This window comes from Grampus griseus (assembly GCF_964374135.1).
Source record: "Grampus griseus genome assembly, chromosome: 12".
NCBI classification, from domain to species: Eukaryota; Metazoa; Chordata; class Mammalia; order Artiodactyla; family Delphinidae; genus Grampus; species Grampus griseus.
The window spans coordinates 25,773,431-25,797,468 of NC_139006.1; the positions used below are offsets into that span (position 1 = coordinate 25,773,431).

Below are 24,038 nucleotides of genomic sequence, written 5' to 3' on the forward strand. Positions count from 1 at the left end.
TTCCAAATTCAAGTTTACAGTCTGGTTAGAGAGACCGACCATCAAGCATACAGTCTACAAATGCAGTTAATTTCCTTAAAACAAAATCCCAGAAGAGGAATTACTGGTCCAAGGGGGTATGATCATTTTAAAAGATTTTTATTTTTGGCTCTTACTGCCAAATTCATGTTCATGAATTTTGAGGTAATTTATATGCTTCCAGTAGAATAGGAGAGTGATTACCCACCAGACCCCTGACTGTGTTTGAAGGTTATCATTTGAAACTGATTTCCAATTTGTTAAAAAAGCAAAGAAAAATGTTTTAATTTGCATGTCTTTGGTTAGTCGGGCGTTGACAGCTTTTCAGTAGTTTCTTCAAATAGTCCTCCACTGAGCTCCATTCCAGGGATGTTTCTTTGCTTCTTCACTGATGCTTGATACTTCCTTTTTCATCACGTTCTTTACCATTTCTGGGATCTGTTTGTAGGCTTTCTGTTTCTGGGTCAGATTGCCCTGAGTTGAGTACAGTACCTTCACAGTTTGTTTTAATACGTTAGGGCAAGTCCACCTTGTTCCTTTTTCTGTTCCCAAGGAGGGAAATAATAGCTGTTTGGGGTTATTTACTCTTCCAGCTGAAATGAGAATTTTGTTAAGTCTCAGAACCGTCCTGCTAGGGTTGCATTAAAAGTACACCTTTAGGGCTTCCCTGGTGGCGCAGTGGTTGGGAGTCCGCCTGCCTGATGCAGGGGACACGGGTTCGTGCCCCGGTCCGGCAAGATCCCACATGCCGCGGAGCGGCTGGTCCCCTGAGCCATGGCCGGTGAGCCTGCGCGTCCGGAGCCTGTGCTCCGCAACGGGAGAAGCCACAACGGTGAGGGGCCCGCGTACCGAAAAAAAAAAAAGAAGTACACGTTTATTGGGAAGAACGAGGCCACAGTCAGCCTTACTGGGGAGTCTCGATTCCAGTCTTGACTGGTAAATCTGGGCCCCTCAGAGCCTTTAGCTGGGTCGTCCTATTATTTGGTGTCCAAAGTGGGGAGCGGTTCATCAAGTGACCCCTAGAGCAGCGTCGCGGCCCCCGGTGCGCTGCAGCCCCTCCGAACAGCCTGGGTCCGGCCGGCCGGCCTGGGGTCATCGCTTGACCCCGGGGGCCTGCGAGGGGCTGCGGCCACCGGAAGGGGCTGGCTGAGCTCGGCGAGTGGCAACCTCCGCGCCCTAGGAGCAGATAGGGCCGGCGGGGCTGCGCGGGGCCGCGGGCGGTGGGCCGGGCTGGGGGCTTCCTTCTCCGGACCCGGAGGCCCAGGACCCCAGACCGGACCACGCCGTCTGCAGCCCGCGGCTGCGAGGTGACGATGGCCGCCCGCGGGGGCACGGAGCGGGACTGCCAGGGGTCAGGGTCAGGCTCAAGAGGTGTAGGCTCCGAGTGTGGGGGCCGAGCCCCCATCCGAGGGGTGCGGTCCGGTGTTCCGGGGCTGAGGTCACGGCGCCAGCCCCACACCCGCCACCGGTCCGCCACACGCCGGGGTCGGGGTCCTGGCTCCGGGTCCCTGCTCCTTCCGCGCGCCCCTCCCCCACGGCACCGCCGCGCGGCCGCCTAGGCCCCGCCCTGGCCCCGCCCAGGCCCGGCCCGGCCCCGCCCCACCCCGCCTTGCCGCTCGTCCATTCAGATGTGGGTCAGGGGTGAGCGGGCGGTGCCGACGTCACAAGCTTCCAAGATGGCGCCGAGCGGGCGGCTGTGAGCGGCGCTCGGGCGCGCGGGGCGGGGAGCCGAGCCGGGCCGGCGGCGGGCGGACGGACGGGGCGGGCGCGGGCGGCGCGGGCGGCGCCGAGGACGAGGCCGCGGGAGGGCCGGCCGGCGGGCGAGCGCCGCCGCCGACGCACACGAGGTGAGGGGCGCGGGAGGCGGGCGGCGGGCGCGCCCCCGATAGAGGGGCGTGGGCGGGCGCGCGCCCGGAGACGTGGGGCTGCTGCGCGCGTGGGAGGGGGCGGGACCCCCGGCTGGTCTGCCGCCTGCGGCGCTTTGTGGCCCAGGGCAGGCGGCGCGGTCATGGCACAAAGCCCCGCGCGCGGGTGTGCGGAGCTGGGCGGCGGGGAGGCGGGCGCCGGCTCTTTGTGCCTTTGCATCCGCGGTCTAATCCGAGCAGGTCGGCGAGCGGCGCTGCCTGACAGGCGGGCTCCTATTATGCGGGCGGCCCTGCGCCCGCCGCCGCCCCTTGCGGGGCGTTTCGCCGTGTCCACGACTGCGGCCCCGCGCCGTCCGTCGTTTCCCCAGCCTCCTCCCCGCAGGAGGACGGCTGCGCGCGGGCATGGTAGGGGCAGGCCTGGAGGGGCTGCTCCCCGAGGGCCGGGCCCTGCGGCTGGTGGGCTCGCTGCCCTGCCCCCAGACCTCTCTTTAGCAGGCGGCCGCTTGGCAGGAAGAGAAATGGACTTGGGGGAGGGGGTCGGCTGGCAGGGGGAGGGGACCGGCTGGCAGAGGGAGGGGGCTGAAGGGCCCCAGCTTGTCACTCTCTGTTTATCTCCTGAGATGGTTCATATTCACACAGGCTTAGCTGGGGTGGAGGGAGGCGGGGATGCCTCTCCCTGGGGGGTAGTGACTTACGGAGAGGAGGGAACGCGGCCAGATAATGCTCGCAGCGGCCCCACCCAGAACAGCGTGGGACTGCCTAGGGAAGGGAGCCCAGTGCGGATCCGGATGGCCCGGAACGGTTTTGAAGTTATTTATCCGTGTTTCTCCTGTTCCCTCCACCTCCAGTGCTTTTTGTAGTAGGGGTTGCCAAGCACATCTGGAAAGCTAGGTTCCCGGCCCCCCCACCCCGGCAGGAGGAGTGTAACCCGGGGAGGCCACCTCTCTGACATATGTGGTAGGGGGGAGGGGCAGAGCTTTGCCCATAGGAATCCTGTGGCTGTAGATTGTTGACTGATGTGGGGATGGCTGTGCCTCTTGTGCAGGGGGGAGGGGGAGAGCTGGCAGGTAGTGGAGGGGCCTCCAGAGATTCTAGGCTGAACTTGGGGGTGTTCTCCAGGGACCCCCGCTCGAGGGATAGAACTGGACCTTTCTGGAGCTAGCATTTATTGCTTCCTGGCTCCTGGCTTTACTTCTTTTTCTCCGTTCCCATCTGCCAGCGTCTGGACTCCCTGGGCCTTTCAGCAGACATTTTCAGGAGCACAGGCCATGTGGCTGGTCTGTAGCCCTGGCTCAAGGAGCGGACTTAACGCTCAGCAGAGCAGGGTTGCTGGCATGTTCTGAAAAAAAAAAGCAGATGGGCCGGCCTCAGGCTGGCCTCCAGAGACAAAGCTGTGTGGTGAGATTGCTGGTGTAACGGGCTCTTAGTACCAAGGGGGTGGGGGGAATGGGAGGCTGATACTTGGGGGCTGAACTGAGTCCTTTGCCCCTGGAGTAGGTTGCCCTGCCTGTGAGTGAAATCGGTCCTGTGTGGTTGTGCTTATTATGGAAATCTCTAGGTCCATGGGCAGGTAGTAGCCTAGGAAGGCTGGGAGGGGGCTTCCCACCTGCCTGCCTGCCTGCCTTGGGGTCAGTGCGCCCAGGTTGGTCTGCTTCCTGCGGGCCAGTTTTGGGGTGTTGCTGAGTGACTGTCCTCTGGCCAGTTGACTCAAGTGCTGGTGTGCACCCAGGATTTCTTCCTGCAGTGTTTTCCTGCCAGTTGTTGGGACTTGTAAATTAGACTGTCGGCTTTTACAAGCGATTCCTGAAAAGAAAAATCTCCCTCTGGTTGCTGGCTCTGCGTAGAGGAAGAAGCAGCCCGAGGGAGCCAGGCCTTTAATTAAAGCAAAACCGAAATGATTGCTGCAGTGGCTGGAAGGAGAGAAGGCAGCACAGGTGGGGCGGAGGTGATATGCCCTGTCCTGCAGCGAGGTACCTGCCGGGGACAGGTAGGCACCGTCCCGTCCTCTCTGCCTGGTCTTGGCCAGCAGCCCAGCCTTCTCCACAAGCTGCAGTCCTGGATTAATCCTCACATAGTGTTTTCTTTCCATAGATCAGATTTCTCATTTTGTTAATAAGCACAGCCTCCGATCCACTTGAAGTCAGCTGTCGTGGACTCAGAGCAACAGGGTTTTGCATTATTGAGCTGACAGGCCTGCTGCCTTCCCTGAGTCCTCATTGTTTGCCAGGGGGTGGGGGCGGGGGTGGGGGCAGTGCCTTTGAATCAGCAGCTCGCCCCCGTGGAAGGGCTGGCAGGGCAGTTCTCGAGAGTTGAGGAGTGAAGAAGGAATAAAGTTCAGTTTACCCGGGGGACCTGCTGCCCTGCCCTTTTTGGCTTGGCCTGTTGGCCTCCAGCAGTCAGCCCCACCCCACAGCCTGCCTGCCTTGCCCACTGGGGCTGAGAGCCAGTGCCCCCCGGGACTGTTCACTAGAGGGTGGGGGCTCTTGTTCCTGACTCCTTCTGCAGAGAAGAAACCACAAGTCCTGTTCCTCCCGTCCTGGCCCTCGGAGCCTGACTGAGGAGGGACTCCTGGGGGCAGCGTGAGGGGCACTGGCCTCAGCACTGTTTACTCTCCTTGTGGCCTTGGACAGGGATTGACTCTTTGAGCCTTAGTGTCCCCGTTTCTAAAATGGGAACAGAGCTAGAGTTCACATTCACGTATCGCTGCCTTCCAGAGCTCAGCCTGGGGAAGACAGACTGGCAAACAGACGATCGGAGGATGGGGTGATAGGGCTGCACTGTGCTGCGGGGAGCACGAGGTGGCAAGGGCGGAGGGTGGGCAGCTTCAGGAGGGGGATTTTGATGGGGAGCGCGCGCAGTTTGGGGAGGGCAGTGCTGGGGAGACAGGAGAACGGTGACAGGAGTGTGGCCCTGCAGATACTGAGCTGCGAGAAGCTGGCGCAGGAGCACCCGCTGCGTGCTCCTGTGAGTCTCTTTCACAAGCTTTTTATCCGTTCAGCGAAGTTTTTTGAGAACCAATGCAGTGCCCAGCCCGTGTGGCTAGACTAAATCGTGCTGTTGCTCAGACTTGCCGCTAAGCGGTCAGCCTTCAGCTGGGATGTAGAGACACTGGGAGATTTCAGGGCTCGCTCTGGGTGTAGCACTCTCACAGACTTGGAGGTCAAGTAACTGGAGGTTAAGTAACGTCCTGGGGCTGCAGGGTAGGCGCCTTTGGTGTTCTCTCTGGAGAGGTCAGAGATCCCATCCTGGCTTCCTCAGTTAGGGGCTTTCAGCCAGCTGGGCCAGTTAGGCTCTGCCTGGCAGCCGGCTGTGCTTCCTGCTGGGAGGGGCCTTGCTTAAGGGTTAGGGACCTGGGCTGGGGGAGGGCTCCAAGCCCCAGAACCTGGTGTGAGCTGGGAGTAGCAAAGCCAGAAAAGCAGGTGGGGGTGGGGTGCGGGTTGGGAGTGGGCCCCCAGCGCGCTTGGCGAGGAAGGGAAAACTGGGTGTCAACTCCAGACCCCAGCGCAGTCCAGGAGGGAAGGCCCGGGGCCGGGGGGCTCTGCTGAGGGAGCACAGTCTGGGAGGGTGTGGCCAGACTGTGGGGAGAGGGACCCTGAGACACTGCCAGGCTCAGAGCCCTGCCTCTGCCTGCCCTGTGTGGGTGGGTGGAGGGGTGGGGGAGCGTGGCCTTGGGGTTAGAGCAGGTCCTGTCGAGGGTCCCCTGCTGCTGAGCGTGTTGGCAGGGTGGGTGCCTGTTTCCTGTCGGGGGTCCACCTTCTCTGAGTGTGTGGGTGAAAAGGGTGGGGTACGGCAGGGCAGGCGGCTTGGCTCCTGGGGCTCCCGAGGCTCTCCCCTTCCATTCTGTGGGAATTCTGAGGGCCCCTAAGGAAAGGTGGGGCTTGGGCTTGGCTGGGGAGGGGAGCTTCCAGGTGGGCAGTTGACCTCTTGTGGGCCTGGAGAGGCCACTGGCTCTGGCATGGCTGTGGCCACTGTGCACACTGGTCCAGGATGCTGCTGCCGCTTCGGGTTTCTCTCCCAGCAGCACCTTGCGGGGGGAGGGGGGGCGAGGGTGTTCAGGTGAATGTGGGGAGGGGCTGTTCCAGTGCCTTGGGCACAGCCCCCCCACATACACACAGGTGGTTGGAGGTGCTGCTCCCTTCCCCATGCTGGAGTCGCAGCCCCTTGGCCTCTTCCTCAACCTGGTTATAGGCCTTTTAAGGGGCAGGACTGTTCCATGGCCTTTGCAGTTCCCTTGCCTGCGCTGCTTTGGAAGCTAATGGTAAGCTCTTGGTGAATTCTTGTTCCCAGAGTGAATGAGAAGGGAGAGTAGAGTTGATGGCTGGGAGGGTGGGGCCTGGAGCCTCAGTGTCTGCCCCATGTGGACACAGGGAACTTACCCTGTGATGAGCATGGGCTCCACACTGACCTCCAGTGTGTGTGCTGTTCCCCGTGCTGCCTGGTGGAGGCCTGCCTGATGGTGCCCTGGTTCTTACCTCTGCATATCAGGATCACCTGGAGCTGGTGGAGCCCAGCCCGGCCCACCTCTAGGGTGGGCCCAGCCATCTATGCTTCCTAAGGTTTTTAAAATGAATCCAATGTGCAGCCAACTGCTTTAGCAGGAATAAAGCTGTGTTGATAATAGAATCAGGGAGTGGTGAGTCCACAAAGACCAGCAAGGGTGGTTACAGACTGCCCGGTGGGGTTGTGCTTACAGAGCGAGCCAGCGGCTTCTGTTAGGTACCAGGGTCTTGGAGAAGCATCATGTGCAGAGGGGGCTCACCCTTTTCATGGTCCCTTTTCCTGGGGTGGCAGTGGGAGGGACCCCAGGCTGGTGAGTATTAAGGGGCCGTCTCCTAGGAGGTCCCCCGGGAAACACCTGCTGCTCTTGACCCCAGGACTCTTGCTCCTGCTTGACTTTAAGGGACTACCTGCCCTGGTCTCTTGGTTGCATTCTTGGGCCCTGGTTGGTCTCTGTGCCCAGGCATAGTGACCTTGGAGTTCCTCGTGGTTCCCTAACAAGCCCACTGTGGCTGCAGCTGGGGACCCCTGGGACCTGTATCTTTCCCCTTCTTTTTCTCTTTGACCTCAGGGTACCTGGGAGAGAGAGATGGGTCCCTGAGGTTATTTACGTGGGTAAGGTGTGTGAGGGAACTACTGACAAGGGGCCAGGAGGTGGGGTGAGGGCTGGGAGGGGCACTGGAGGTGGGGCTTCAGGTAAGGTATGGCCAGCCCAGCCCAACCTCCTCTGCTGGGACAGAACAATGGGCTGTCTTGGGGCTTAGTTCACGTCTGAGGGCAGCCAGGACACAAGACAGCCCCCGCCTGCTCTGGGCAGCTTACTGCACGAGGGAGGAGAGCAGCAAGGCCCTTGGGCGTGGTGAGGTCTGGAATGGGCCTGGTTGGTGTCCTGGGGGGAGGTGCAGGAAGAGCAACCTGGCCTGGGGCCAGGCAGGAGTGGGACTGAGTGGTCTGGGCTGGGCAGTTGGGGGAGGGGTGGTCCAGGGCAGTCAGGGTGTCCTCTGTCACTGTTTTTGGCCTGCGCACATCTTGGTAGACGGACCCATGTGTTCTCCCTTGAGAGTGAGTAGTCCTGGGGGTGGATTCCTGTCTCAGGTGTTTGGCCTCTTCACCCCGCCCCTCCCTGGGACCCCTTTGGTAGAAAAGGGCTGATGGTTTCTTTCCAGCAGGTGCTCCGGCAGCTCTGCTTGCAAACTGGGAGGAGGATGGTTCCCACAGAGCTCCTGATGGGATGCTGGGGAGGTAGCACAAGAGGGCTGGGCCTTCCCTTTCAGGATCCTATCCCGGGCTGGGCCTGGTGGGACACACCTGGGCAGTCCCGATTGCCTTCTCAGTCCCTGCTGTGTGAGTGGCCTGGAGAGGTTACGCACTTGGTCTAGAGTCCTTCTGCTGGGATGTGGTGGAGAAAGTCTAGGAGTAGGGTAACCACGATGCAACACACGCACGAGGGTGCATTGGACACGCGTGTGGACTCCTGCCGCTGAGCAGGGCTTGAGCCTGAGGGCAGCCGGGTTTTCATTTGAGTGGGGGGCAGACGGCTGCCTGAGACAGAGCCCGGGGGTCTGGTTCTGGAGCTGAGAGAGGCCCCTTCCCCAAGCCTCGGGGGCGGAGAGGACCCCTTACTGTGGTGGCTCTTCCCTTCTGCCCCTGGAGGCCTAGACGTGTGCTCCCACTTCCAGGAGGGCCTAGGGGCTGGCGGCAGGGCTGGGCAGCCCGGAGCTCAAAACCAGGCTTGGGTCCTCCTTTTGGTGTTCTCTCAGCATAGGGGGCACCAGCTGGGGTCTCCCTCTGGCGTGTGGGGTTGTCTCTTGGCAGAGGGGCCTGGGGGTCTGGGCAATCCCCGCTGGGCTGCAAGGGGAGGGGCCCTGGGCCACCACCAGCAAGCCGCTGCCACGAGGCTGCAGGTGGCGGGGGGGGGGGGGGGGGGTGCCGGGCGTGGGCTCGGCTTGCCCTGTGGCTGTGGTAGGTGAATTCGAGCCCCAGAGGGGTGCGGGCAGGGGAGGGGATAGTTTCCAAAGTCCCACATTCCATGCATGTTGACGCTGATAAGGGCAGTGGGGCTGGCCTGGTGCCGTGGGCAGGCGGTGCACACCTGCTTCCCGAGACCCCTCCCTGCCTCCACTCTGCCCGCCTCTGGGGCTGAGCACCCAGTCCGCAGCCTGCAGGCGCCCGCCTGCTCAGGCAACACTGCCGCCTCTAGTTAGCAGGTCTTGGAGGCCCCACAGTGGTTTCTGCCGGCCCTGCCTCTAAGGGTGTTTTTGGAGGCCATTTAAAGTGGCATTTCCTTTCTTTTCTTTGAAATTCCTTACTCTCAGGTGTGGCCCTTTGCCTGGGATTTCAGCATTTGGTGAACAACTGTGATTTTGGGGGAAGAGGACTCTGATGTCAAGCCTGTTTCCTCCAGGTGCCAGACCAGACCTCTCCGTGCCTCATTTTCCTTGCCTGTAAAATGGGTTGGTAGAAATATTTGCGGTAACGGCTGTCAGCCGTTCTCAGAGTGGTTTGCAGACCCCTGGGGATTCCCAGGACTCTTCAAAATACTTAGACATTACTGGCCTTTGTCCCCGCACTGACACATCATCGATGTGAAGACGTGGTGGGCAGCCCTGCCCGAGGTGCACACTGCATGCTCCAGCCCTGGGTGCTCGAGCTGGGACCACTGGTCTTCCTCATGCTGTTCCAGGGAGGCCGTGCAGGTGACCCAGTGGTGAGTCTTGACCCTGGAGGACACACATGTTAAGTGTTCTCTGTGGTGAGCTGGGGAGGACCCGGTGGATTCTCTTGCCTCACACCGAAGCAGGATGTCATTCCAGGAACAGCAGTGTCTGCGAGCTGCTTTTTTTCATGGAATGTTAGTTTTACTTGAAAGAAGGGCTGACAGGCAAGGTGGTTGTTCAGACTTGGAGAATTGGTCAGACCTTTTCTCAAATGAGCAAAGTGAACCTTACCATGGGAAGGAAAACAGGTGACAGTTTTGCCAGCCATAGAGCCAGCAGAGGACAGGGACAGTTTTGGGAACCACTGTCCTTCACTGCGAGCCTGACTTGAGACCTCTTGTGATGGAAGCACTCGGGTTTTGGTGTCGTATAATGAAGTCTGACAACAGTGGGAAGATGTGATTGACTCGGGACCACTGTTTTCTGAATGACTAGCGCTCAGTGTTGCAAAATCCTGGGTGGATGTGAGTGCAGGGTAGGCCACTGGATTTTTGTGTAACCAGATATGAATTAGTCACCGATACAATTTCAGAGTCTACATTGCACCTTTTAAGAACCTACCACTTGTTGAGTTTAAGTGTAATAACAAGGAAGAATAGCCACCATTATCTGAAAAGGGTAAAATACCCCTCCCATCTGTCTGTGTGAGGTTGGATTTCTCCACAGACTTCAGTCAGAACTACGCATCCTCACTGGCTGAACGCAGGGCAGATGTGAGGATCCAGCTACGTCTGTTCAGCCAGGCGTTAAAGACATTTGCAAAAATGTGAAACAGTGCCACCCTTCTTGTTGATTTTCTTTTCTTTTGGGATAGTTTTTTTCCTCCATAAAAACATCATTTATGTTAACATAAAATGGGTTTATTGTTGATAATTTTAAATCAAGTAAATATTTTTTAAGTTACCAGTTTTTCTAACACAGTAAATAGAAGAGTAGCATACAAGCCACCAAAGAGTTCTTTGGGGGTCCTTCCTAGTTTTCAAGAATGTGGACAACAGTTTCTGACCGGTGGGCTAGGGCTGGGGCGGCGGGCGGGTGGCATCCTCCTTTACACCTCCCCTCTCCCCACCCCATCCTGTCCCCTCAGCCCTGCCTCTCCCCTCTGGCATTTGCTCCCCTAGCAAACCTGCATGGCTGGAGCAGCTGTGGCCGTCAGGCTAGTGGGACGCAAGGTCCCTGGCCCCAGGAGCCTATTGGGTGGCAGCTGGGCAGCTAGTGCTGACGTTGGGTGGGGGGAGAAGTGCTGGGTGGCTTCGCTGAGGAGGGGGCACCCGGGCCTGACTGGTGGGGGCCGCGTGGAGGGGTGGCCTGGCCCTCTGGAAGCCCTCCATGGGCCGGCCCAGGTGTGGACTTTATCCAAGCCCCGGGAGTCCATTGAGAGCTGTAAGCAGGAGAGTGACTTGATGGGATTGGCGTTTGAGGAGAGAACTGAGGGTTGACAGCTGGGACCACGGGGGTCGGATTCACATGCTGGACTTGTACGGTCCTTCAAAGTGGCTCCCGTCGGGAGGATTCCCCCAGGTGCAGGGGCTCTGGCTTCTGCTGCTTTCTCTTGGGACTGAGTGACACTTTCTGGGCATGTCCTGTGGGACTGGCCCCTGAAGCCCTAGTTCACACGGTGCTGCCCTGTTCCCGGCCATGTGGCTGCGTGCGGGGGTCCCCTGGGGTGGGAGGGGGTGCTCAACCCCTCCCTGGATCGGGAATACCCTAGTCTCTCCGCACCGAGCACGTTGGCTCCTTGTGGACCTGGGCTGTGCTGTGGGTTGTCACGAGTATGAACCACAAGGTGTGAGTTACGTGTGCACACATCTGGCTGTAAAGAGTGGGAGGCGTGCACCCTTCCCCCCACCCCTGTAAGAAATGGCCCCCACGCCCCGGGCTGCTCCCTGGGCTGCTCCTAATGTCACTGCTTTTCCAAATTTGGGGTTAACTGTTGCGAGTGTGTGCCGGTTCCCCACACTCGTCTGCATTCTTGGACAGCGGGTTTGCTCTCTGTGGACATAGAGCTGGGCGCTCATTGTGCTTTTGAGACTCACCCAAGTGCTGGGCATCACTGTGGTTCCTGCGCCCCGGCCCCCCCCTTGTCGTGTTCCAAGGTGGCACTGACCCCACATGTCATCATGGGACAATGTCAGGGTTTCTGTTTTTGCTGCTGCCTGAGTAGCCCGGCTTTCACCCCCCTCCCCCAGCTCTGCTTCCTCAGGCAGAGAAGAGCCTGTTTATTTTTGCTGTCTCTAAACCGGGTTCCTTAATGCCAAACAGCCCTCCCAAGCGCCCCCGGGATGCCGTCTGAAGAAGCTCTGTGAGCACTTTTCTTTGAGTCCTGGGGGCCCCTCTGTCTGACTCCCTTTCTGAGCTCGGCCTCTCCTCTGTTGGGCCCGTCACATTACCTGCTGGACAGGTGAGACTTCTTCTCTGTAAGTGCCATCCTGCAGGCGTTTCAGGCACAGAGCCACAGGTTGAAATGTCTTCCACAGCGGTTCCCTAGTTTTTTCCTTAAAAATGGCTTTTTAAAAACTGGTAGGTGCCCAAGATGTGTCTACTTGATTTTTTTTTTTTTTTTCCATTTTGGACTAAAACAACCTGATCCTTGATCTTTGGTTTAGCTCCTTGAGTCCTTGGTCAGAGGCCCTGGGCTTGGGGGTTGGTCCTTCACTCAGGGCAGGGATCCTTCTGTTTGACTCCCGATCCCTGAGGGCCTTGTCCAGCCTGGAGCTCCTGGGGCCGTTGTTGGTGCCTTGCTGGGTGCACTTGGAATGTCCTCTCCTCTCCTAAGCATGCCTGTCAGGATTTGAAGACCCCTTCCCTCTTCCTTGGACACTAGGATGGTTAAAAATGTCATTAGGTTGTTGCTGCCTTCAGATGGCAGGCACAGATCTGCCCCGATAAGAGGTTTTAAGGTGGTCTTTATTAGGTGTCCTGTGGGTCCGTGGCTGGACTGTAGGGTTCCCTCCTGTCCTGTTGGTGCCGCGTCTTTTCTGGGGATTGTTGTGATTAGTTGGGGGTTCGGTCAGCTTGCTCATCAGGCCTGGGACGGGCCCTGCTGCCCCTCCTGAAGATTTCTGTGCACCTGTTGAAGCCAGGTACATCATAGTCATACCTAAGAAGTGTGCGCAGTTGTGAGCAACAGCGCCACGGACTCTTCCCAGGTGGACACGCATCCAGCGTCCATCCTGAGAGAAAACACCAGAACAGAAGGCCCTCGTGTGTCCTTCAAGCCCCCTCCACTCCCCAATCCCTCCCCTCACCCACCCTTGCTTTCCACCTTGACCAGAACTGGCTGTGTTGTCCCTTTCGGGTCTGGCTGCTTTGCTCAGCTGCTTGCTGGAGGCTCCCCGTGTAGGCAGCCAGGCCGTGGGATACGGTGACAGTCAGCTCTTCGTGACCCGTGCGAGGCTTGGCCTGAGCCCTGGGGCCTGCCCACTGCTGGAGGGGCTCCACGCCTGCATGGCTTCTGGGACCCAGGGTTTGTGTGTCTTCAGTCTGGGTCTTTTTAAAGTCTGACCGTTCTCTTTTCTGCCTGGGATGACCTCTTTCAGTGTCTGGTCAGCTAGTTGAAGCCCGTCGTTGCCATCTGGCATCCGGTTTGGGTTTTGTTTTTCTGATTCCAGGGCCAGGCCGTTACAGGCAGGGCACAGGGCCTGGGTGCCAGCCACTGGGAGTCTCGACGGCTGCGTGGGTGGATGGGTCAGCTGCCCTTTCTCGGGGAAGGACTCCTATACCCTGAGGTGGTTCTTCCTGGTTTTCAGTCATGAAGTGTCTTCTGGTACGAAGGGATGATGATAGAAGATGCAGAGTATTTTTATTTTGTTTTTTAAATATTTGAGAGTCCTTAGTTAGTGTAAGACATAGTGAGCTTCTAGGGTTGGGTTTGAAGTTGTGATGTTGGAGTCTCTGTCCTGGAGGAGCCGTGGGCTGGGCAGCTGCTGCTCTGTGACTCCTGAAAGGTATCCCGGGGTAGGTGGGGGACGGTGACTCCTTTGCAGCGGGTGGCCCAGACTCCCTGCACTCTGCCTGCCACCCGTGCCCAGAACCCCTTGCCCGCCCGCGGCCACTGTCCTGCCTCTAAGACGCCCTCAGTAACAGAGTGCCACCTCGATCTCTCAAGTTCTGGGGCCGCCTCCTTCCTCTTGACACCCATCACTGAGCATTTACTACCTGCCGAGCTTCGGGCTTTCTGGGGAGTAGAAAGCTTGTAACCCACAGTCCAGTGTGCGTGCAGGTTCTGGTTCTGAGGTCTGGAGTGAGGCCAAACTGTCTGCGTTTCTCAAAACCCTGGGCTAGGGCCTTCCCTGGTGGTCCAGCGGTTAAGACTCCATGCTTCCAGTGCAAGGGGCGCAGGTTTGATCCCTGGTTGGGGAACAAAGATCCCACATGCCACGGCCAAATAAACAAATATTAAAAAAAAAAAACAACTAAAAGAAGAAACAAAAACCCTGGGCGATGCTGCCACTGGTCCCTGGACTGTGCCGGACACCCAGCAGGACAAGTAGGAAGTGGGGCTGGGGGCACAGGAGCCAGCTTGCCAGGGCCTGTCTCCCTGCAGCAGGAGCTCCTTGCTCCTTGCCTGATCGGGATGCTCCCAGTTGGCCGTGCCGCCCCACCAGCTTCCCACAGGCTCCCTGCCTCCAGGCTCTAGTTCTTTTGCTGCAAGCAAGCCTCTTACCTAGAGCTCAGGCCCCTTCAGGTGGGGATGGGGGGCAGTGCAGTGTGGGCACAGTCTGGAAGTTTTCATAATGGTGACTGTTCTCCAGGCAACTCTCACCTGCCTCTCCCCAGTTCACCCCCTGTCTCACTGGCTCAACACTCTTGGCCAGACTCAGGCAGGCTGGGGGCCTCCCAGTGTGACCCTGCCCCGCACCCTCCCCGGTGCCAGCCAGCTAGCTGTGCCAGTGCCAGCAGGGGAAATCCAGCTGCAGGTACCCGGGTCGTCCTGGGAGTGGGAGTAACGGGCGGGTTGTAGGCCAGGGGTGAGGTGAGTGTGCAAGGCTCGCCCTGGAGCCCTGGAGAGTGGGGTTTGTGGTTGTGGCCCCGCCAGGCCTCCCCTCATGGTGCCATGAGCCTCTTGGGTGGGAGTGCACATGTGGGAAGGTGGGGCTGCAGGCATTTGGGGGCAGACTCAGGGAGGTCGTGCTGGGGTGGATGGATGCCACCTCCCGCACTGCTCAGGGACCTGAGGGAGAAGCCCAGCCCCAGGCCCCGATCACCACGTCACCAGCGTGCTGATGGAACTGAGTTGTTAATTTCGTAGAAGTCTTGTCCGAAGGAGGGCAGGGCTCTTGGCATTCGTGGAGCCCGTTGCTTTCCAGGAGGATGGTCTGGGAGACGAGCCAGGAGCTGCTGGCCGGCATCCAGGTCTGGGCCAGATTACCCGCTGGACTCGCCCAGAGCAGTGGGTCCCACCCACAGCCAACCCATGTCTGGAGGGGCAGGCCAGAGAGGGCACAGCCTGGGTCCCCAAGAGTAGGCCTGCCCCTGGGTGGTGTAGCCCAGGTGAGGCCTGCTGTGAGGTAGGCTGTGGGAGGGGGAGATGAGGGGGACCTGCAGGCCGAGGCCCTCCTCCTGGCTCCCCTGCCCTGCCCCTGGGAGAAGGAGGTGCAGGTGTCTGTCCTCAGGGTAGGAAAGTCTGGAGTCAGGCTCTGCCACCTGCTTGCTCCTGTGACCTTGGGCAAGTTGCTTAACCCCCAGAACCTGTCTTCTTATCTGGCACTGGAGGTGGAGAGAACACCTCTGAGGCTTCCCCACAGGCAGGGTGCCCTCCAACTGGTATGGGGTGAGGAGGACCTGGGGCTGGGCCTTAGGCTCTTCTGGATCCTGGGTGCTGGGACCTTCCAGGCCTTCTCGCTCTGCCCTCCAGCTGCCCTCCTGCAGCCTGGGAGGGGCCTGGCCTGCAGGGAGGGGCAGTGCTCGCACCTGTCGGGGCCACACCTGGAGCACCAGGTGGCCACAGCAGGGGTCGGCTGGGCCCAGAGTTGGGGGGGCAGTGGATACGAGTGTCTGAGGCCCTCAATGACACGGTCAGATGTGCTTAAGCCCCTAGGGGTATGGCGGTGGCCTGGTGTCCTTGTGACTCCCACCGCCAGTGGAGCCCTCGGTGGGTGCTGGGCAGCCCCCCCCCCCCCCGACGCCGCTGTCAGCTGGAAGAGTCCTGTGTTCTTCTGTGACTTCTGGCTGTTGTTCTTTGGCCAGAAGGTGGTTAAGGAGCAAGAATAGCCTCCCATTGGGTGCTTTGGGCTGGGCCGGGAGCGAACTTTTCCGGGGGGGACCCAGCATAGCTCTGGGCTTCCTGCGGAAAGTGTGCTCTGGGGAGGGAGGAGGGGTCAGGGTTCCCGGGGACCTGGGTGACGAGGCCTGCCCAAAGAGGGGTGGGGACCCCTTTTTCCTGTCTTCACCCTTCTCTCCAGGACCCTCCATCCTGGCTGGGCGGGGCGAGTCATTTCAGCCAGGGTGCGCGGGGGTTCTTTGGGTGCTCTTTCTTGCCAAGGGAGATAGGACATTGCAGAGAGGGGCCCACAGTCTCCTGGGAGCATCGCCCAAGGGTGAAACCACACCCTGAGCTTGGGCCCCCCTTGTGGGCTGGAGGTAGGCATGGGATGCCCTCCTCTGTCTCCAGAAGGGAGGGGTGCCTGCCGCCAGGCTCCAGGGAGGCAGGGCTGCCTGCCTGTTCCCCAGGGGGTTCCACCTGAAGGCTAAAGGATGGAGCAGGCTGAGGGCCCAGGCTTCCTGGCACCCAGGCTCTGGGCTCAGTGGGTGTCCAGGCTAAGTTGGATTGGCTCCTGTCGGAATTGGGGTTGGAGCCATTTTCCTTGGCTTCCTGCTTAAACAAGGGCCACTTTCATGTGGAGACCTCCTCTCATGGCCTCCTGCCCTCTGTGGGTTCCAGGAGGGGAGACCTCCCCACGAGCCCTGAGCCCATGTGGACCACCTGACGTGGGTGGGGCCTTGTCTTGCCTGGGATCCCTGTGCAGCTGTAGGGACCTGGCCTTGGGCATGTGCTCTGTAGGCCCCGGACCTGTCCTCAGTGTGTGTGGGGTCGGGGCCAGGCGGGGGCCAGCCTCCCTGGCTTTTCTGAGGCCTGAGCCTGGAGGGAAGAAGAGGAAATAAGATCTCAGTCAGGACCTGTCTCACGTCACCGTGTAGCAGCCCTGTTGGGGAGCTGGGTGCTGGCCGTCCTGTGAACAGAGACCTGGGAAGGTGATCCAGGCCCCTCTGTTCACAAGAGAGCAGAGCTGCCCCCTCCCCCCCTTCCTTGCCGGGGTCAGGGTCAGCCCATCTGGGGACAACCACGCACCCATCTGACTGACCTGTCCCACTGCCCAAGATCCTGGGCATTCTGGAGCCAGTGCTCCGGGTGGGCAGTGTGGCTGCGCTGGGCGTGGGATCCTTGGGGCTGATTGGCACGCTGCTGGGCCTGCTGCCAGGTGGCTGCTGGGTGCCAGGAGCTGGGGCCAGGCGGCAGCCTCATTCCAGCCCATGGTGGGCTCCTTCCAGGGCTGAGCACCAGCCCCGTACCCAGTGGGCATCCCGCTGCCAGCTTGCCTGGCCAGCCCCACGGTGCTGTTTGTAGCCCTCTCTCCCTGGCTGCTGTGGGCTCTCCAGGGTGGGCACTTGCTGCTCCCACACCCGCCGTTGAGCCGGAGGGCAGAGGCCTCTGGGAGGGAAGGAGCAACACTTTCTAGGGGTCTTGGCCCTCACCTGTGGTGAGGTGTGTCCTTGCTTATGGACACGATGTAGACCCACTCTTGGCCCAGCCTGGGGTGCCTGGCAGGCGGGGCAGCTTCCTGGTGGATGTGCACTCCCAGCAGGCAGCTCTGTGCGACACCACCCCACCCCTGCCCGGCGGAGGGCACAGCCTGCTCTGCCTGGTCCTGCTGGGCCTCCCTGCGGGTAGGTCAGGCTCGAGGGCAGTCACTTGGTCAGTCGCTGGGCCTTTTCCAGGCTGCAGTGACCAGGCTGGTCGACCTGATCTCCAACAAGGGCGAGGAAGCCCCAGTTGCAGGTTCTGGCCCAGGCTGAGGTGGTGGGCATTGTGCCCGGGCGGGGCTTGGGTTGTCGTTGGGTCTGGTGGGGTTCCTGATGTGGCTTCCCATCCTTTCTCCTGGGCCACTCTCACTGGCGGCGGCATTGCGGTGGTCTCCGCCCCCCTCCCCAGGCAGGGTTTGGCTCCGTCTCTGGCCTCTCTTGGCCGGGAGCCTGATGAGGGGCCCAGGCTGCCCTCGGGGAAACGTGGACGCTCTCAGGCTGCTGGACCTACAGAGCTGGTTCTCCTGCCCTCTGGGCTGACCGTGCCCCCCTCCCCCCAGCAACCCCTGCAAGAGGGGAGCTGTGCTTGGGGCCGAGAGACAGCTGGCAGGCTGGAGCCGAGGCCTCCCGGCCACCCTGCACCCCGGGTCTGGTCACATTCCTGAGGGACCTGCTGAGCCTCCCTGGCCCTGGGGGCGGGGGAAGGGCAGGCAGGGATGGGCTCTGGGCTGCTGCAGGCCTCCTCCCCCACCCCTGGCTCCATTCCAAGGGCGCCCAGGCCTGCTGGAGTGGGGGACAAGGAGCTGGAGCCTCAGGACCCCCTCCCGCAGGACCCAAAGCTCTGGGGGGGGGGGCAGGTGGAGCCCACCCACATCTGGCAGCAGCTGCCAGTGGCCTTGGCGGGCTGGTATTGAAAGGGCGAGCCTGCAAACGCCATGTGGTCAGGCTGGGCTGGGCAGGAGGGGGCTGGGCGCTCTGGGCGGGGGTGGGGTGGGGGGTGGGGGTGGGGGTGGGGGGAGAGCAGACCCGGAGGGAAGGGAAGGAAAGGAGCAGGAGAGCCAGAAGCGGTTGAGACTGGTTCTTATAAATAGCCCGTTGCACCAGCGCCTCCAATTTTGACCTTTTGTTATGTAAATGTGGCCAGCCTGGAAAGGGCCTTGCCCAGGCCTCCTGCCACCACGCCTGCCCGCCCTCCAGGAATTGTGTGCCTGCCACCAGCTCCCCCAGATCTAGGTAGCCCTTGCAGTATCCTAAATCTGTGGGGGTGGGTGGGAAGAGGGTGCAGGCGAGCTCCCCAAATTTGCGTTCTTCCTACCACGGGGACTGACTGTGGGCACTATGACCACTGTCTCTTGCCCAGCTGTCTGGGCGTCCCAGCCAGAGAGACCCCCAGACCTTCCTGGGAGCGAGGTCCCCCAGCACCTCCCCCCTCCCCTTGCTGATGCCTTTGTGGGTGACCATGTCTGTCTGTCTTCCCTTCCCCAGGTGACCAGGCATTGATGCACCCCCAGGGAGGCCACGCGCTCAAGGAGGCCACCCCCGCTGGCTGCTGCTCACATGGTTTCTGGGCCCCTGGCACTCCGGTAGGTCAGGGAGGGGGAGCTGGGGGCGGGGGCGGCAGAGGGAGGATGTTTGCTCCTCCTCCTTGGGACTCTGGGCAGCCTGCAGCTCTCAGCCTGTGTCCTGGCCTGCAGTCCTTTGTGTGCGGGCAGCGCTGGCAGCATAGAGGGGAGGCTGGGGCTTGGGGAGGAGGGCTGCTGTGGACTCACTGGCTCTCGGAGGCCAGGACCTCCTGCCCTCGGCTAGTCCCCTTGCCAGTTGTCCTGGGTGCTGGGGCTAGGTGTCTAGGCCAGTGTGGAGGCCGCGCCTTGGGCTCTTTGTCCCTGCCTGGCTGGTTCTGGGGGCAGGGAGTGGCGGAGGGCTGGTTTCTGCGCGATCTGGGCTCCAGCTTCTGAACAGCCTGACAAGGCCGAGCTGGCCTGAGGTGCTTGCTGCCTCCTGCTGTCAGGCCCTGAGTGCCGGCCCACGTGGTCATTGGGTGCTCAAAGTCTTCCTTGGGGTGCACAGGATCATGGGGGGTTTTCCTCTGTCTTTGCAAACAAGGGCAGGTACGGACCAGTGGGAGGAAGGCAGGTGGGTGCAACCCCTCCGGGCTCTGTCCTGAGGGAGGCAGGGCTGGGCGCCTGGTAGGAGCTGATCCCAGGTGGGGGAGGCTCAGAGCAGTCAATTTCTCTCCGAGGTTGGGCCGTGAGCAGAAGGACATGAAAGCCCCTTGTCGGCCTCACGGCTCAGAGCACCTTTGGGGAGGGCACGAGCTTCGAGTGGCTGGAGGGGTGGGGAGCCACGGCCGTGCGCTGTGACCCTGCTGCCCAGTGGGGTGGGTGCATGGTTGGGGCACGCTGCTCCCAGAGACCCCTGTGCACACTGCCACGCAGCCACCACAGAATTCCTCTGCATGTGTTTTCCTCAGTGACATCAGTTAGCATCTGTGCCAGTCTGGCGAGTTTCCCAGGCTCAGACAGCACTGCCTGCCCTGCCCAGAAAGTCCCTGGGGCCCAGCGGTGCCAGGGCTTGGCCAGGCTGCCTTTTCTTCTCAGCACCTGGAGGCCCAGGCAGGGGGTAGGGGGGATGGGTGCTCAGTGCCTGTGGTGGGGCAAGGCCTTGTGGGGTGGGGGTGGCAGCTGGGCTGCAGTGTCAAGTGATGCTGGTAAACCTCAGAGTTTGGGAAGCCTCTAGGGTTGTTGGAGAGAGCCCCAGCCTAGAGCAGAGGTCGCAGACCAGAGGCTGCATGTTTGATCTGGCCCACGTGGTATTTAAGGAAAAAGAAGCTTCATTTTGCATGGGGTGATTTCACCTGAAAACCTGGATTTCTGGCTTGTCTCGAAAGCTGGGAAGCTGCGGGCCCACGTGAGAAGTCCAGCCACCCAGCACCTCATAGACCCCTGCCTTTGGGTCTATGAGGCCAAAGACGGGCCAAAGACCTTTGGGTCCCATCTGGGCACGTGGTTGGCTTCCTTTAGTGCGGAGATGATACCTTGGGCCAAGTTCAAATCCCAGTTTCATTGCCTGCCACCATGTGCATTGTCCTCTGTGTTTTCAAGTCTGCAGATGGGCTGGTGCCGCCCCCCTTCTCAGGCAGCCTGGGTGGCGTGAGTTCCCTGCCCAGGTGCCGGACCCCAGGAGGGTCCCCCGCTGATGCACACGCGTACCTGTTCTTGCCCGCAGGTGGTGCGTGTGGGCAGGGCGTGGGGACATGGGGCCCGACATGGAACTGCCCAGCCACTCGAAGCAGCTCCTGCTGCAGCTGAACCAGCAGCGGACCAAGGGCTTCCTGTGTGACGTCATCATCATGGTGGAGAACTCCATCTTCCGGGCCCACAAGAACGTGCTGGCCGCCAGCAGCATCTACTTCAAGTCCCTGGTCCTGCACGACAACCTCATCAACCTGGACACGGACATGGTCAGCTCCACGGTGTTCCAGCAGATCCTGGACTTCATCTACACCGGCAAGCTGCTGCCCAGTGACCAGCCAGTCGAGCCCAACTTCAGCACGCTCCTCACCGCCGCCAGCTACCTCCAGCTGCCCGAGTTGGCAGCTCTCTGCCGGCGCAAACTCAAGAGAGCTGGCAAACCCTTTGGCTCCGGGCGGGGTGGGGCCGGCCTGGGGCGGCCACCCCGCGGCCAGCGGCTGTCCACGGCCTCTGTCATCCAGGCCCGGTATCCGGGCCTCGTGGACGGGCGCAAGGGGGCCCACACCCCCCAGGAGCTCCCCCAGGCCAAAGGCTCCGATGAGGAGCTCTTCCTGGGCGGCTCCAGCCAGGAGAGCGCGCACGGCCTGGGTCGGCCGGTCTGTCCAGCCAGCGGGGAGGCCGGCCTGGGTGGCTGCAGCACCAATGGCAGTGGTGGGGGCTGCGAGCAGGAGCTGGGCCTGGACTTGTCCAAGAAAAGCCCCCCGCTGCCCCCCGCCACCCCCGGGCCCCCCCTCACCCCCGACGACCCAGCCCAGCTGAGTGACAGTCAGCAAGGCTCACCCCTCTCGGCCTCCGCCCCTCCCGTCGCCAACAGTGCCTCTTACGCCGAGCTGGGGGGCAACCCCAGTGAGCCCATGGATCTGGAGGGGGCCGAGGACAACCCCCTGAGCCTATTGGAGGGGCCGGGCGGGCAGCCCCCCCGCAAGAGCCTCCGGCACTCGGCCCGCAAGAAGGAGTGGGCCAAGAAGGAGCCCGTGGCTGCCTCCCCCTTTGAGCGGAGGGAAGCAGCGCCGAAGGGTCCCTGCCCAGGGGAGGAGGCTGAAGGGCTTGGGGACAGGGTTCCCAACGGCATCCTGGCCAGCAATGCGGTGGCGGGCGGGCCCTACGGGGAGCCCTCATACCCCTGCAAGGAGGAGGAGGAGAACGGCAAGGATGGGAGTGAGGACAGTGGGCAAAGCGGGAGCGAGGGCGGCAGCGGCCATGCCGGCGCCCACTACATGTACCGGCAGGAGGGCTATGAGACGGTGTCCTATGGGGACAACCTGTATGTGTGCATCCCCTGCGCTAAGGGCTTCCCCAGCTCCGAGCAGCTCAACGCGCACGTGGAGACGCACACAGAGGAGGAGCTCTTCATCAAGGAGGAGGGTGCCTATGAGACAGGCAGCGGGGGCGCCGAGGAGGAGGCCGAGGACCTGTCAGCGCCCAGCGCGGCCTACGCAGCCGAGCCCCGGCCCTTCAAGTGCTCGGTCTGCGAGAAGACCTACAAGGACCCGGCCACTCTGCGGCAGCACGAGAAGACTCACTGGCTGACGCGGCCCTTCCCCTGCAACATCTGCGGCAAGATGTTCACGCAGCGCGGCACCATGACGCGCCACATGCGCAGCCACCTGGGCCTGAAGCCCTTTGCCTGTGACGAGTGCGGCATGCGCTTCACCCGCCAGTACCGCCTCACTGAGCACATGCGTGTGCACTCGGGCGAGAAGCCCTACGAGTGCCAGCTGTGCGGGGGCAAGTTTACGCAGCAGCGCAACCTCATCAGCCACCTGCGCATGCACACCTCCCCCTCCTAGAAGCCAAAGACACTTGTTGGCCTGCGGGCGCCCAGGAAAGAAGGGGCACAGTGGCCAGGCCCCGGGTGTGGGGCAGTTCCTGGTGCAGCCCCCCCCGCCCAGAGCTTTAATCCACAGTCTGTACCAAGGGGAGAAGCGGGCAGCCAGCACCCAACCCGAGTGCATGTGGCTGCTGCGCCGTCTGCCTCCTGATCCTGCCCGGCCCAGTTCCCCGTGAGGGCCACGGCGGGGCCTGCGGGAGTGGGTCACGGGGGGTGTCCCGCAGGCTGTGTTGGAGCAGGGGGAGTGGGGGCCTCCCTCTATGCTGTGGGGAGCAGGGCTGCCGCGGCCGGGGTGTCTGTGCTGCCAGCCTGGCTCTGCGGGGAGCGGTGCCAGAGGGAGGAGACAGCGCCCTCCCTCCTCGAGCCAGGGGTCACCGCTCACTGGTGCTGGGACAGTCAGGGGCCCCCACCGCCTACCTCTCCACAACTAAAGAGCCCTCTGGGCCTGTGTGGCTGTTATTCCTACTGATCTGTTCCTTTTTTCTTTTTGAATTCTGTTTTTTAAACCAAAACCAACAAGAGTTTATTTTCCTTCCGGCCCCTCGGGGCTGAGCCTGGGTCTGCAGACTGAATGTACCGGGGCAGCCACCCCCCCCCTGCCCGACTGTGGGCTGGGCGCCCACCCTCCAGGCCCCAGAAGCCCTTCTTGGCCAAAGGCTTCCCTGGGCCCCGAGCCCTGCCTCGGCTGCCTCAGGAGAGAGAGTGCTTTTCCCATAGTTTCTGAGGAATATTCTTTGTTTAGAGGTACTTGTTTTTTATTAAGAGAAAACCCCGTGTAACGTGTATGTGAATGTTGGAACTGGAAGGTCTGGGGTTGGTGGGGGGCGGGGGGAGGCTGGCCGCGGTGCCAGGACGTTGGTACGCGTTTCCATTTTCTCCGTGTGTGTGGTGTGCGCGGTACGTGTGGACTCATGTCGCGTTTCCTTCCTTCCTTGCCCATCAAGGTGGAGAGACTTCTGACCTTTTGCTACCTCTTGAATTTGTGAGAACAGGACGTTGGTTGGTGATGGCAGTTGTGGCCGTGACGCTTGTGTTTCCCTTCTGTCGCCCTCCTGGGCCCCCCGCCTGTGCCCCCTCTCAGAAGGGGCACCTGTACTTCCTCTGTGCGCGTGTGGCCAGCTGGCCACCCTGAAGGTGTTCTGAGTGTGCTGCTGGGCGTCAGGGAGCCCGAGCTGCCTCTCATCTGGGCCCGAGTGGGGGTATAGGTGCTCCAGCCCCTGGGGAGCCCCCGGCACAGGACCAGGTGCCAGGAGACGGGAGCCACACAGTGGGACAAGTTCCTGGAGGCTCCCGGCCAGGCCAGGACGGGGCGGAAGTGAGCCCCCCCCATCCTGTCCCCTGGGCCTGCAAGAGCCTGACCTCGGGAGAGCAGCAGCCCCTACCTGACCAGTGCAGAGGGGCTGACCACAGGGATGTGTATATCTTCTCCCACCCCCCTGGCAGGGTGGGGACCTGTTCTGCTTTGGCATCTCTGGGCGGTCTGGGGAGAGGCTGGCTGCCACCCATGGGCTCAGCCCTGAATCCCACCCTACCCTCACCTCTCGCCTTGGGCTCTCCACCAGCCTCAGACACCTCCATGGGCCTAGAGCCATGCTCACAAGGCCAGGCCAAGGTCGAGAGATCGGCACCACTGTCCTCAGCCTACTGCAGCCACAGGGCTGGACCAGCGGCTTTATCTTCTTCGTTTTGCTTCATGTTTTCATTTCTTTTTCTTTTTTCTACTTTAAGTTCAGACCAAAAAATTCCGGAGTCATCCCCTACCCCCACCCTGCACCCCTCCAGAGACCCTCCAGCTGAAACCAGAGCCTGAGTTCAGGGACCCGAGTGGTGGGTGTTGGGAGTGAGGGCACGCAGGCCACATGGGGCCCTGCTGAGCCCTTGGGGTACCCCCGGCCTCGGGCTGCTCCTCTCCCCTCTGGGGACTTGTGTTCCAGCAAGTCAGGCGGGGGCCCCTCCAGCGCCTCTGCTCTCCCGACCCCCCTACTCCGTCAGCACTTAAGCCACACGACAGAAGTCTGTAGCGGGAGCTGCACACACGCCCCTGGGCGTGGCCCCCGGTGAAGCAGGTGGTTCATGGCAGAGCTTCAGGGACTGGGCGCAGAGGCCCTCACTCGAC

At 61.3% G+C, this 24,038-nt stretch overlaps 1 protein-coding gene across 1 annotated transcript; it reads left to right on the top strand.

Annotated features, from left to right (window-relative positions):
• Positions 1-1,845: 1,845 nt before the first annotated feature.
• HIC2 (HIC ZBTB transcriptional repressor 2) lies at positions 1,846-21,948 on the top strand. The gene is made up of 3 exons (XM_082667809.1): positions 1,846-1,865; positions 18,326-18,423; positions 20,066-21,948. The coding sequence occupies exons 2-3, from the start codon at positions 18,398-18,400 to the stop codon at positions 21,879-21,881; spliced, it is 1,842 nt and encodes a 613-aa protein (XP_082523935.1). The 5' UTR covers positions 1,846-1,865; positions 18,326-18,397; the 3' UTR covers positions 21,882-21,948.
• The last annotated feature ends 2,090 nt before the right edge of the window (positions 21,949-24,038 follow it).